Here is a 13415-nt window from a genome sequence, read left to right on the forward strand (position 1 = left end):
TACTACATGTGTAACACATTTCATTCTGGAAAAGACCAAGAAAAATATTGAATACTGAAATAAATGTGCCTCCGCTGCAGTCCTCAGTACGATGTAAATAGTAAGGCTATTTGCCCATGGTTAAATGTTTACGTTTCATATTAACTTTTAAAAGTTTACCTTTAAACTATTAACAGCTCTATTATAGTAGCCGTTTCTATTATACACCTGTATAAATATGTGCAAATAGTTTGTTGAAATTGCTGGTAAATGTAATGTGATGTAATATACTTTAAGCCGCCAACAGTTTCTTTACATAATAAAAAGAAAAGCGAGAACATAAGGGATCACATCCTTATTTCTGTTCCAATCATAAGTCTGGCTGGGTATATCTGAATCGCCCAATCCCTTAACCTACGCACTGCACTTACAACTCACTATCCTTGTTTTGAAACCATTGCCCAATTGCAGGCATTGAATTATAGGTCAGATTGACAATACCATTTTTCAGATGAACAAAATGTTGCTGTTAAATAAAAAAACATTAACATATTGGTACACAGAAAGTACTTCAAAATAACACTATTACTGCTCAAATGCTGCGCTGCAAGCTTGAGAAAGCATGCATTCTGACTGTAGCATAGTGATCATTGAAATAATCACATCCCTTTGTTTTTTTTTTCTTTAAATATATTTGGGTTGAAAAATTCATGGGTTTTACAAATGCTATAGTTGAGAGATTTTCCCCAGAAATGTGGCTCATGAAATACAGATTTATAACAAGATAATTCCTGACTTTACCATCAGTAGATAAATAAATGTCAATAATATTTAGTTGTAGTGCAAAACAAAGCTGTGCTGTAGCACTGATACTGTTTCACTTCACCTGACAAAATGCTAGGTCATTAGACCACTCTTAATTCTTTCACATGGAAGCAAAGGGCAGAAATCTGATACACGTCATCAAAATGTCAGCAAATTAGTATAGGAAGGCCCTGAATTCAGGCACCTACAATCAGCCATTTATCAAAGGCCTGGATTAAATCGAAATGTATGGCACAGCCATTGCTATCCTTTATAATGGCTAAGACACCACTATAAATTTGATTTAATCTAGGCCAAAGTCTGTCTGATCTGTAAAACTGACTTGGAACATGCATAGTAAATGGTTTACAGGTTTAAATGGTGTTATTTTGCACACATATGTGCTACATATTGCAGGCATTCTTGTGTTTTTGGCTAAACCTTATAGGAAATGAATGAAACAACAATACAGCTTGTGAACTCTCTTGGCTGTGTACACATCACATGACCTAGTCACATGATGTGGATCAGTCATAGCCCATCTGCCGCTATTTTAACATCTTGCATTCAGGGTGCTGAAATCAAAATGTGGAACTTGTGCAAGCAAACTGTTTCCAACGTAACTTGCTGGCAGAAACTGAGCTATATCAACAGTAAACGCTTGTTCGCGTAATATCAAGTTCCAATTTATGACGCCGGTGTGTCACGTGACTTTGAAACCACTGCTGTATTATACGTGCAAATTATAAACAAGTCCCCTGACAAAATAGTAATATCCTTTTAATTCATTCATTCATTCATTCATTCATTCATTGTGGCGAGTATGCAAAGCATTACACTAACTATATTAAAATTAAATGCAACAATAATGCAATTAAATACTGTAGTGTTCAAAATGTATAGTTGTGGTAACACAATGAGTGACAAGGTGACTTTCCTCGTCAGATTTAACAGTACAGTTATAAAGCTAAAATTACGTCCGCTGTTTTTTTATACCGGTATGTGCTGTATGCAAATGCTACTTAACTTCGCTAGTGTTCCCGACTGAAACTGAAAAACAAAATGTGTCCATAAACATCTACAAATAAAAGAATATGATTTTATAAATTGTGCTGGTAGTGGGAAGTGAAACCAGATACCAGAGCATTGGGAAATATATTATTCAAAGCGATCAACTTAACGCTGAGCTCAAGCTGTTACAAAACACTTGCAGTTAATACATACTCAGTCTTGGCTGCGAAATGTAGTTCCTGCTGACTGCCTGGGCGTGTTGTCTAGCCGCAGCATCAGGCCCGTTTAGGTTGTCCATAGGTCTTTTATCCAGCATTGTCGCCATTGTTAAATTGTTAAATTAAGTTCTGTGCCTTTGCGACAGGTAGCCTTAACCAGTCACATGACAAGAAATACCGGAAGAGAGCTACAGGAAACCAAGGCATGCGCGTCACCGCGGATTTGCATGGCAATGGGAGCGTGCATAATGTAGTGTAGTGAAGTATAGCGTGTGTCGTTCTGCGTGTAGATTTTGTTGGGAAATGAAAATGTAACAGAATTTAATGAAAAACACAAGAATAGTCCTTCTAATTGGTAACATGTTCAGTAAATTTAGTAGTTGTTATGCCGTCAAAAACCTATAAGTACCTCCAATGTTTTGATTCAAACACATATAGTCCTATATATTAGTTAAGGTGACCATATGGCTCTGTGTTGAGCAGGAGTTTGGGAAAGGTGTGTTGTTAAATTCATCAGTGCTCTGCATTGCTGAGTCTGAAGTGTCATCACTTGGTGCTCATTGGTGGGGGGGATTTAACAACAGTTATATGCCTTCAGGTTAAAGGGTGTTTAATGAAACTCAATCCGGCTTCATGAAAAAACTCCATATTAATAACAATATTCGATTAATATTAGATGTATTGGATTATAAGGACTTAGCTGGTAAAAATGCACTGTTATTATTTATGGACTTTTAGAAGGCCTTTGATACCGTAGAACACAAATTTCTCTTTAGAACTCTCAAAATGTTTGGTTTTGGGAACTGTTTTAGTAATATAATACATACTTTATATAAAGGGATAAATAGCTCCGTCTCTTTACTCTCTGGTACCTCCCCAAGATTTTTTCTTGAAAGAGGCATTAGACAAGGGTGCCCCATTTCACCTTTTTATTTTTACTTGTAGCAGAATTATTATCAATCTATATAAGACATAGCAAAGACATTACTTTATACTCTAAAGCTGAAGGCATCTCTAGATTGGTATACCCTGCACTCTCACTTTATGTCTCAAAAATATATAAAAGATATTAATGATGTATTAAAGTTTATTTGGAAGAACAAACCCCATACAATAAAATAAAAATCTGTCATTATATCTAAATACAGATGTGGTGGCTTAAATACTATAGACTTTGATCATCACAACAATACATTTAAAATTAAATGGTTAAAACAATGCTTGCTCCAGGATAATTATATCTGGTTTTTAATTCCAAATTTAATTTTCCATAAATTGGGGGGTTTAAATTTTTTGTTGGCATGCAATTTATCCCCAGATAAAGTTCCATGTAAACTGTCAAAATTTTACTGGCAAGCCATAACAGCTTGGAAACTGTGTCATATAATTTTTCCTCTAATAGAGAGTTGTTATGGAATAGCACAACATGTTTTAAGAGGAAAGTCTTAGTTTTTTTAAATCTTGGAAGGAAAACAATATTTTATTTCTCTCTGATTTACTTGATGATAATGGAAATGTTTATCATATGAAGCATTTATGAATACTTATAATTTTCCTTTACCATACATAAAGTTTTGTCATGTTGTTGGTGCTGTTCCTCCACGAACTCAATATCTACTTAAGAATCACTATACTTATAATAATAAAAAACACACTTTCCCTGAACTGAGGATTAGGTCTAAACTTCTTTTAAGTCCCACTTGTTCCAATACTTATATAAGAAATACTTTCATATATACTCTCTAAAGGAACTTCCTTTTGGAATGGCACTTTAATTGGTGTTTATCTTGGTCCCTCCCTCTCAAATAATGTATTAATAACAAAGTTATAATATAATATTTTCCTGATGTGCGTGATCAACTTATTTCCCGGTCAACTTATTTCCTACGACACCGGGTTGTAAACATAAAATACAGTGCATGGTGGGATAATGTCTTATTAAGTCCCACAGTCCATTGCGCTGCTAGAACTGTAACCAGACTATTTTAATAGTGTTTGTACGCATTAAGCCTGACTAAAAATGAAATAGTACTTTAGTGTGAACGCTTTGAGCTAGATTAGTTAAAATGTTTTTGAGCACGATTGGTAAGGTAGTGTGGACAGGGCTGTAGCAGGGCAGGGCCCTGCCTGTAAATATTGTTGTTGTGTGGTGATTTGGTGGTGGTTGGCAGGGATGGGGTTAATTTCCTGTCCCTGCCAAAATACATGTGAGAATGTGGCTGGAGCTAATTGAATCATTGATAATTAGGCTCCAGCCACATGGTATAAAAAAGGGTCAATTCTTTTGTTTGGGGGAGGTTTTTTGGGTGAGTGGTTGTTTGTTTGTGCTGTGTTTATTTTTGAAAAAAAAAAAGAAGTGTAGTGAAGGCTAATGCCCAGCCTACCTTTTTGTATTTTGTTTAAACCTTTTGTTTTGGCCCTTGCGCCAGTTATTTTGTGATTTGTTTTACTGTGAAAGTTCTGTTTTATTTAATGGTTTTATTTTGGCCTCGGTGAGCAGTGTTTTGTTTGACTTTTTGATTTATCTTTTGTTGATTAAACAGCGCAGAAGTGTGTTAACTGCAGTTCCTTGTCTCTGAGTCTCTTTGCCTGCCAAATACCATCTGGGCCCACGACGCTACCCTGTCACATATGGTGTCAGAAGTGAGATAGCGCCCCCTAGAGACTCGGAGCGGGACTGTAGTTTAAAAAAAAAAAAAAATGGGAACGAAGCAGCGGCAGAAGCAGCGGCAGAAGCAGCAGCGCGAGGCTGGTCGCAAGCCCCACCGCGCATCTGGCAAGGTGGACATCTGCATGACCTGCTTGAGGGAGGAGGAGTGGTGTTTTGAAGTTGGCAAGGTTGGGCACGTGTCGCCCGACTACTACCACTCCCCACCTCAGGAAGAAGAGGTGGAACCAGAGCCACAGCCACAGGAGGAGGATGGCTGGGAAGCCCTCCTCCACAGCATGGGCGTATAGTATTGTTGCTGCATCTGTGGGGAGTGGGGCCATTTCCCAGCTAACTGCCCCCTCCCACCAGAAGAATGCCTGCTGCCTCTGCATCCACCACTGCCACCAGCAGAAGGGGAGGAGCCCCTGCCGCCTTCGCAGCCAGAAGGGGAGGAGCCCCTGCCGCCTTCGCAGCCAGAAGGGGGGGAGCCCCTGCCGCCTTCGCAGCCAGAAGGGGGGGGAGCCCCCGCCGCCTTCGCAGCCAGAAGGGGGGGAGCCCCCGCCTCCTTCGCAGCCAGAAGGGGGGGAGCCCCCGCCGCCTTCGCAGCCAGAAGGGGGGGAGCCCCCACCGCCTTCGCAGCCAGAAGGGGGGGAGCCCCCGCCGCCTTCGCAGCCAGAAGGGGGGGGAGCCCCCGCCGCCTTCGCAGCCAGAAGGGGGGGAGCCCCCGCCGCCTTCGCAGCCAGAAGGGGGGGAGCCCCCGCCGCCTTCGCAGCCAGAGGGGGAGGAGCCCCCGCCGCCTTCGCAGCCAGAGGGGGAGGAGCCCCCGCCGCCTTCGCAGCCAGAGGGGGAGGAGCCCCCGCCGCCTTCGCAGCCAGAGGGGGAGGAGCCCCCGCCGCCTTCGCAGCCAGAGGGGGAGGAGCCCCCGCCGCCTTCGCAGCCAGAAGGGGAGGAGCCCCTGCTGCCTTCGCAGCCAGAAGGGGAGGAGCCCCTGCCGCCTTTGCCATCAAGAGGAGAGGAGCAGGAGCTACCTCTGCCTCGAACACCAACATTGGGAGAAGTGGAGCTCCTGCTGCCGCCTTCATGGCCAGAGGCTCCCCTCCCGCCATCACCATCGCCTGGGGATGCCAGTTTGCCATCGCCTGGGCCTGCCTGCTGCTCGGCATCGCCTGGGGTTCCCTGTGTCTCCCTTGCTTCTCCTAGGGTTGCTGCCGGTCCTATGTCTCCTCCCGAGGGTCCGCTGCTGCCGCCGTCGCCTCCCGAGGGTCCGCTGTTGCCGCCGTCGCCTCCCGAGGGTCCGCTGCTGCCGCCGTCACCTCCCGAGGGTCCGCTGCTGCCGCCGTTGCCTCCCGAGGGTCCGCTGCCGCCGTTGCCTCCCGAGGATCCGCTGCCGCCATTGCCTGTGGTCACTACAGGCTTAGCTTTGCTTGGGGTCGCTGCCAGCCCTTCATGGCAGCAGGGAATACTGTGGCCGGAGCCGCACAAAGGGGAGCTACCGGCTACAAAGAAGGGGGGGGGGGATGGTGGCCGTGTGGCCATGTGTGCTGCGCACAAGGGGAGGGGAAATGTAGCAGGTCAGGGCCCTGCCTGTAAATATTGTTGTTGTGTGGTGATTTGGTGGTGGTTGGCAGGGATGGGGTTAATTTCCTGTCCCTGCCAAAATACATGTGAGAATGTGGCTGGAGCTAATTGAATCATTGATAATTAGGCTCCAGCCACATGGTATAAAAAAGGGTCAATTCTTTTGTTTGGGGGAGGTTTTTTGGGTGAGTGGTTGTTTGTTTGTGCTGTGTTTATTTTTTTAAAAAAAGAAGTGTAGTGAAGGCTAATGCCCAGCCTACCTTTTTGTATTTTGTTTAAACCTTTTGTTTTGGCCCTTGCGCCAGTTATCTTGTGATTTGTTTTACTGTGAAAGTTCTGTTTTGTTTAACTGTTTTATTTTTGCCTCAGTGAGCAGTGTTTTGTTTGACTTTTTGATTTATCTTTTGTTGATTAAACAGCGCAGAAGCGCGTTAACTGCAGTTCCTTGTCTCTGAGTCTCTTTGCCTGCCGAATACCATCTGGGCCCACGACGCTACCCTGTCACAAGGGCCTTAGGTAAGTGTGAACAAAGCAGGTTGTGAGTCTTGCTTCAGTGTACACTCAACACCACTCTAAATTGCTAGTGTGAAAAATAATCAGTCAAGTGGTAGAAAGAGAAATGGGGTGATGGGAAAGAATAGTAGTTGGTACACGATAATCTGTCATGATAAGCAGTGTTATCAATTGTCCATCCTTTCATTTTAAGTTTCAGATTGATTTTGATGTACAGTGGTCTCCAGCTAAGAGAACACCCCTTGGGAAGCAAGCAAAGTGTTCTTATAGCCAAAGTGTTTTCTAAGACGGAGTTAGCCACCAGACACAATATGAATCAATAAATATGTATTACTTGTTGTAACGGGGGGAGATCTGTGCTGACTCTTCTGGTGCATTCATAGTGCTGCAGGAAGAGGGCAGCAGCCTTGCAATATCTGCCGGTCAGTCATGGCAGTGACACAGAAAGGTCGGAGAGAGGGTGTGTGGGCTTTCCCTCTCTCTGAGTGGCTGAGAGGCAGGCATTGGTGGGCTTGCTGGCCCTATAAATAACGTTCTGTTGTTCCCTCAGGTCGGCCCCTGAAAGACGAACTGATGAGCTAGAGGAAGCTCTGTTCCAGGACCGAGAACGACTGGGGAAAAGAAACAAAAGAACCCAAAGAAAATAAAATTATCAATAGCAGGGAAACCTTGGGCAGACCCCATAAGTGTATAGCAAGCAGGCTGAGGGAGCGGTCAAGTATAGGACGGAGACCCTGGCCGTGCGGCTAGCAACGGTCAGGGTAACGCTGCCGAGTGCAGCACCTTTTCTTTGTAGCTTTGATTACTGTGTTTTATTTTCTCTTTTTGATTTCTCCTTTTGTTATTATTATTATTTGAGAGCACCTGCGAGTGCGTCAGCGGGACTATTTACCTGTGGGTATTTCCGTGGTCCTGTCTACCATCGCTGGTATTCAGGCCACGGACAACAGCACCCTCTGCAGGCTAAAACACGTACTTGAAAATTAGAAAACAAAATAAATAAATAAATAAATAAATAAAACTGGGCGCCTGTGCGGGTTCAAGAACACCCTTCTGTCTCCCGTGTCTGTGAATACCCACACCCTTCCACACTTATCATGACGCACGTGCATCAACATATGAAATGAACTGAATAAGTGAAAGCAAAATAATAGGCAAGTGTATGTAAATACACTATACTAATAATGTAACGGACAAACTAAGATTAATAAAACTAAAGCAAAAAACACAGTCAAAAAGCTTACATCGCTATTTACTATGCTGGCGGGTGTGTTTCGTGTCACAATGGCAGAGGCAAAAATAATGGGCGTTACTCGGGTTAACTTAACATTAATACACTAACTGTCAGATCTATTAACACAACACCCCTACACACGTTACAAAATGCAGCAGCAATACAAGACATGCAGTTTATTTAACAGAGTGGTGAAGCAACTCATGAGAATGGGAAACGCCATTTTGTAGTGATGAGGTGCACTTGTGGAAATCAGAATATAAAACAATTCAATGATATGACGGTGGTTCTTGAAAGATTTAATAAACCAATCAGTGTCCGTCGAGACACTCAGGCGATAAGTCGCTTTTTTACAAAACAGTATTGTATCCATTGTGAACAAATCACTATCGGTGCCAAGAAGGTGTTCTTTTAAGCGAAGTTCCTGTCCCTTTAGCTGGAGCATTTACAATGGGAAAAATCAGTTTCACCACAAGGGTTAGGTGAAGTGTTCTCTTAGGAGACTACTAAAATGATTAAGTGTTGTCTGAAACTGTCTCAGTGTGGTTTATTTAACCGTTTCGGTCAAAAAAGCTAAACAACTACTTGTTTATGTAGTCAGGCTGTGTAAACCTTAAGGTTTTAAAAAAAAAAATTAAGAAACCTTGTTTAATGCAGAAAAAATAAATAATTTTGTGAAAATGTTTTGTTCAAAAAATGTTTTGTTTAATCAGAGGTAGCTGTGCAGTAAGAAACCAAATTACATATTTATTTAAGGTGTGTTTATGGTCTTAAATAATGAGCATAGGAAAAAATAAAGCTGTCAAAGTAAGTTTCAATTGTGACATTGTTAAAGGTATTCATTGCTCCGTGACATGCCGGCTCGCTTTTATCGGAACACAAAATGGGAAGTCTGCTGTTCATTTCACCTGTAATCATTTACACAGAAGGCTCTGCCACATGTCAATGATGCTTTAATTTCAATTACAGCTGACACAAAAAAACTTTGAAATCTACACCTTACATGTCACCTACAGCTGTTTTCTATGATTCACACAAAACCACTTTACTGAAGCAATAATATGAAATTGTTGGCATTTAATGGTGCTTTATTCAAATTAACTTTGTATCTTTTAAAATGATATTGCATAACTGTGCTTATATAGAGTGGTGCCCATAAGTATTGGTTACTAATGCCATGTATCTACCTGCACTGTGGAACCAGTCTGTCGAATGGCACCTCTTTCCAATATCAAACTGGGGCTGCCGTCAGTTCCATCTGCAGATCTCTATATAGTTTTATATAGTTTCCTGTGGCAGTGACAGTAAGTAGTGTGTGTGGGAATGTAAGGTTGGCAGGGATGGGATTAAATCAATCGCCGCCAGCAATCACAGGTGTGGCCATTCCCCAATTAGGTAATTGGTGCTAATTTGTGAGTGGCCATATGTATACTGTACATAAAGGAAGCAAAATCCTTTGTTTGTTGGTGGAATTTAGTGGTTAATATTTGTGCTGTGCTGTGCTGTGCTGTGCCGTGCCGTGCCGTGCCGTGCCGTGCCGTGCTGTGCCGTGCTGTGCTGTGCTGTGCTGTGCCGTGCTGTGCTGTGTACTGTTTCGCAACGATCGTGAAGGCTAATGCCCAGCCTACAGGTGTTTTGTTCTTTTGTTTGAACCTTTTTATTTTGGCCCTCCTGCCGTGTTTTGTTTGTTCCTGTTTTTGTGTTATTTTGATGTAATAAAGTGCGAAACAGCACTTTAAAACTGCAGCTTTCTGTCTCTGGGTCTAATTCCTGCAGGTAACCAGCCTGGGCCGTGATGCTACTCTGTCATGTTGCCATTTATAAATACATTCACCAGCAGTACGTCCACTATACTGGGATGGAGGGATTATCTCAGTATGTATTTCAAACTCGCACAGTCTCAGTTTAAACCGCATTGATATCACTCTCTGCTGCCAATGGAAACAAATCGCTTTCAACTCTATCCTAGTTCCAGATGGAAACAAGTTACTAATTAAATACTTCATTAACTTTCCACGACATAACTTTCCAGAAGAATGTATATTTGAGTTAATAAAATAAAAATGAACAAGATTTCCATTACACGAGAGTAGATGTTAAAACTAGATAAGCACCAACTATTGTGGCCAAGGGGTAATAGAATAATACTAGCCATTTAAACCCCTCGGCCACGATATAAAAGGCTGCAGCTCTCTGCAGTCCGGGTGGGGTGTATTAGGAGTGAGAGCGGAGAAAGCGAGGAGAGAGAAAACAAAACTTAAAAATATACAGGAACAGTGACAGCGACTGCCCAGCCTGACCTGTATTTATAATTTTGTGTTCGTGTTTTGTTTTATTTAAAATATTTATTTTGCTCTGCGAGCACAGTTTTTTCTGTTTGAACTTTTTATTTATTTTTGTATTATTTAAATAAAACAGCGCAACCGCGTCTTTTTGTTTGGAAACTGCAGTGTTGGTGTCAGTTTGTTTTAGTTCCTGCTTCTGGCCTGACGTCAGACGACTCAGCCACCCTGTCACACCATGGCTGTTGGAGTCTGTCCCTTTAGTTTATTTCTACCTTTAAAATATACAAAATCTCAAGGAGCGGTGGTGCTAATTTAATATTTAAACAGCCAAAGTGTAAAGATTGATGTAAGTTTAACATTTTAACTGAAAAAATGTTCCTCAGAGAGCCTGTTAAGGTGAAGGTTTTTGGATACTGCAGGGTACCGTGGGCACAGGCGCAAATTGTGGTGAGAATAGTAAAAAGAGCTGCATGCCTGAAGTCTGGCAGTTCCTCATATCTTCTGGATTCAATCTGAATGTGCCAGAGGCATAATACTAAAATGGCTAATGAATAAAGCCTAAACTTCCCATAGGCAGGTAATTGCCACAGTACGTTTCTTCAATTCTTTGCCTCTCAGTGTTTATTTCTCTGATGTATTTGAGTCTTTTTTTTGAAAATGGATAGGTCTCTGTTTTATATCACAAGCATGGAGTAGGGCAATGAAAAAGTTAGGTAGGGAAACGACTACTTAAAGTCCCAACAGTCAATAACAGGATCAATACAACATCTTTCAGCATATTAGCCTTTTAGGTCAGGGTACAAATTGTGCTTACCAAGAAATACAAATCAATTTTCTTACCTCCTATTAATGTTTGCAACATATCACTGGTCCCCTAATTATTGTGATGAAAGAGAAAATAACCATCAAGGTATGAGATATCGCCGTCAGGCAGTAGGAATTGGCTGAGCTTTATAGCAAAGCTGCCGATAGGCCTCTGCACAAGCTGACGTGTAAGCCCGCCCCCCTGGAAGCTTACATTACGCAGAACGCCCTTCTTCTTTTGCTTCAGGCCCTGAAGGCTTCCAGAGCGACCTCGCAGCTTGATGGTTGTTTTCTCTTTCAGGGAACCGGGGTTGCATCTGCAACCTATCGTTCCCTTTCAAGTCGAAAATAACCATCAAGGTATGGGAACAGTGTACCCAAGACGTCGCGAGGGAGGATTCTCGGCAATAGGACAGATTTACGTCATAACGCAACTGCGTAGGCAATACATCTACGCATATGCGGAGCCGCGCTTCAGCGTCTATGCACGCAATTACACCTGTCCCAAGGTGGAATAGTCAACACCATATTGTCAACCACTCTATATGTCCGCATCCTGAGGCATCATATAGTGTAGCACAGATGCTCCAAATAGTGGAGCAGAGGAATCCAGTACATTCAACCGGTAAAACCTTGTAAAAGTATGCGGTGTAACCCAACTGGCTGCAGCGGAAATGTCAGACACCGGCACCCCTCTAAAGAGGGCCCAGGATGTCGCCATACCCCTAGTGGAATATGCCTTCAACTGCCCTGGTGGCGGAAGGCCTGCGGATTCATAAGCTAATTTAATAGCATCCACTATCCATTGGGAAAGTTGTTGTTTAGACAACGGCTGACCCAAAGTCCTAGAACCATGGCATATGAACAGCTGTTCTGTTTGCCTCACAGTCATTGTACGGTCAATATAACACCTCAATGCCCACACGGGGCAGAGCATGTGTATCCTTTCTTCCTCTGGGGAAGTAAAAGGAGGAGGAATGCCATCAACTCGACTGGTTGGTTCATATGAAATGAGGATATGATCTTAGGTAAAAAGGCCGGATTTGGACGCATGGAGACTTTAGAACCGTCTTCTGCGAAACGAGTACATGATGAATGCACTGATAGTGCATGTAACTCACCCACGCGTTTGGCTGATACCACTGATAGCAAAAACGCATTTTTCATAGACACAAGCTTCATATCCACACTGTGGACAGGCTTGAACGGTGCCTTGCAGCACCACGTCAAGGCTCCATGACGGTAAACTGGTCATCCTAGGAGGTCGCAAGCATCTTGCGCCTTTTAGGAATTGAGATGCCAGAAAATGGCAACCTGTTGATAAACCGTTAATGCGTACATGGCAAGCCGATATGGCGGCTAAATACATTTCCCTTCATCTAACAGTTTCTGTAGAACCTGCAGTATTACTGCCATAGGGCAGGATATTGGGTCATGGCCCTCAGTCAGACACCAATCTTGAAACAACTGCCATTTGTACGTATATTGCGACTTAGTAGCGGGCGCTCTGGCACTCTGAATGGTCGAAATCATAGCTGCATGAGCTTGGGGTTCGGGTGCCATAGCCCTCCTTGGGCTTGGGACAATAGGTCCGCTCACAGAGGGAGCTCCCTCGGGTGACCGTGCAACAACTGCACCAGAATCAGGAACCATATTCTCCAAGACCACAGAGGAGCGATCAGAATCACTGTCGCTTGCTTTACCCTGACCTTCTCTAAGAAGGCGGGGAGCATTGGAATCGGTGGAAATGCATATAGGAGCCCTGGCGGCCATTCGTGAGCCAGTGCATCGACTCCTAGGGGGCTGTCGAGGTCCTTCACCGAGAACCATAGGGGGCAGTGCGTGGTCTCTCGCGAAGCGTAAGAGATCTACTTGCACTGTGCCAAACCATTCCCAGATGCGCTCTACCACCTGAGGGTGAAGACGCCATTCGCCCACAAGAAGGCCTCCTCTGGATAGGAGATCCACTGCGTGTTTGACTCGGTAGATGAACCGCTCGAAGAGAGGTTAACCGTGGTTGTGCCCATAGCAACAACCGTGCTACCATCCGGTGAAGACTGGGGGACCGTAGACCGCCCTGGCGGTTGATATACGCCACTACCGTGGTGTTGTCTGACCGCACTAACACGTGCTTGTTTTGAAGCACCGGCAAGAAATGCCACTCTGAGCTCAAGAGCATTGATGTGGGCTAACCTCCAGGGTCCTGACCACACTCCACGGGTCCCTGCCCCGTTCCAGACTGCTCCCCAACCTTCGTTGGAAGCATCGGTGGTGACCACTTCCCTCCGGAAGATGGGACCCAAATGTACGCCCTGGTGGATGTTCGAAGGAACTTTCCA

At 43.7% G+C, this 13415-nt stretch overlaps 1 protein-coding gene across 1 annotated transcript in view; it reads right to left on the minus strand.

Annotated features, from left to right (window-relative positions):
* LOC117416080 (V-type proton ATPase subunit B, brain isoform-like) overlaps positions 1-2209 on the minus strand; it is a 69152-nt gene extending 66943 nt beyond the window's left edge. Inside the window, exon 1 of the mRNA XM_034027123.3 lies at positions 2008-2209. Within this exon, the coding sequence (XP_033883014.1) occupies positions 2008-2119 (112 nt within the window). The 5' untranslated portion in view covers positions 2120-2209. The remainder of the gene's footprint in view (positions 1-2007) is intronic.
* Positions 2210-13415: the final 11206 nt, after the last annotated feature.

The sequence above is a fragment of the Acipenser ruthenus genome, chromosome 7 (assembly GCF_902713425.1).
Source record: "Acipenser ruthenus chromosome 7, fAciRut3.2 maternal haplotype, whole genome shotgun sequence".
NCBI classification, from domain to species: domain Eukaryota; kingdom Metazoa; phylum Chordata; class Actinopteri; order Acipenseriformes; family Acipenseridae; genus Acipenser; species Acipenser ruthenus.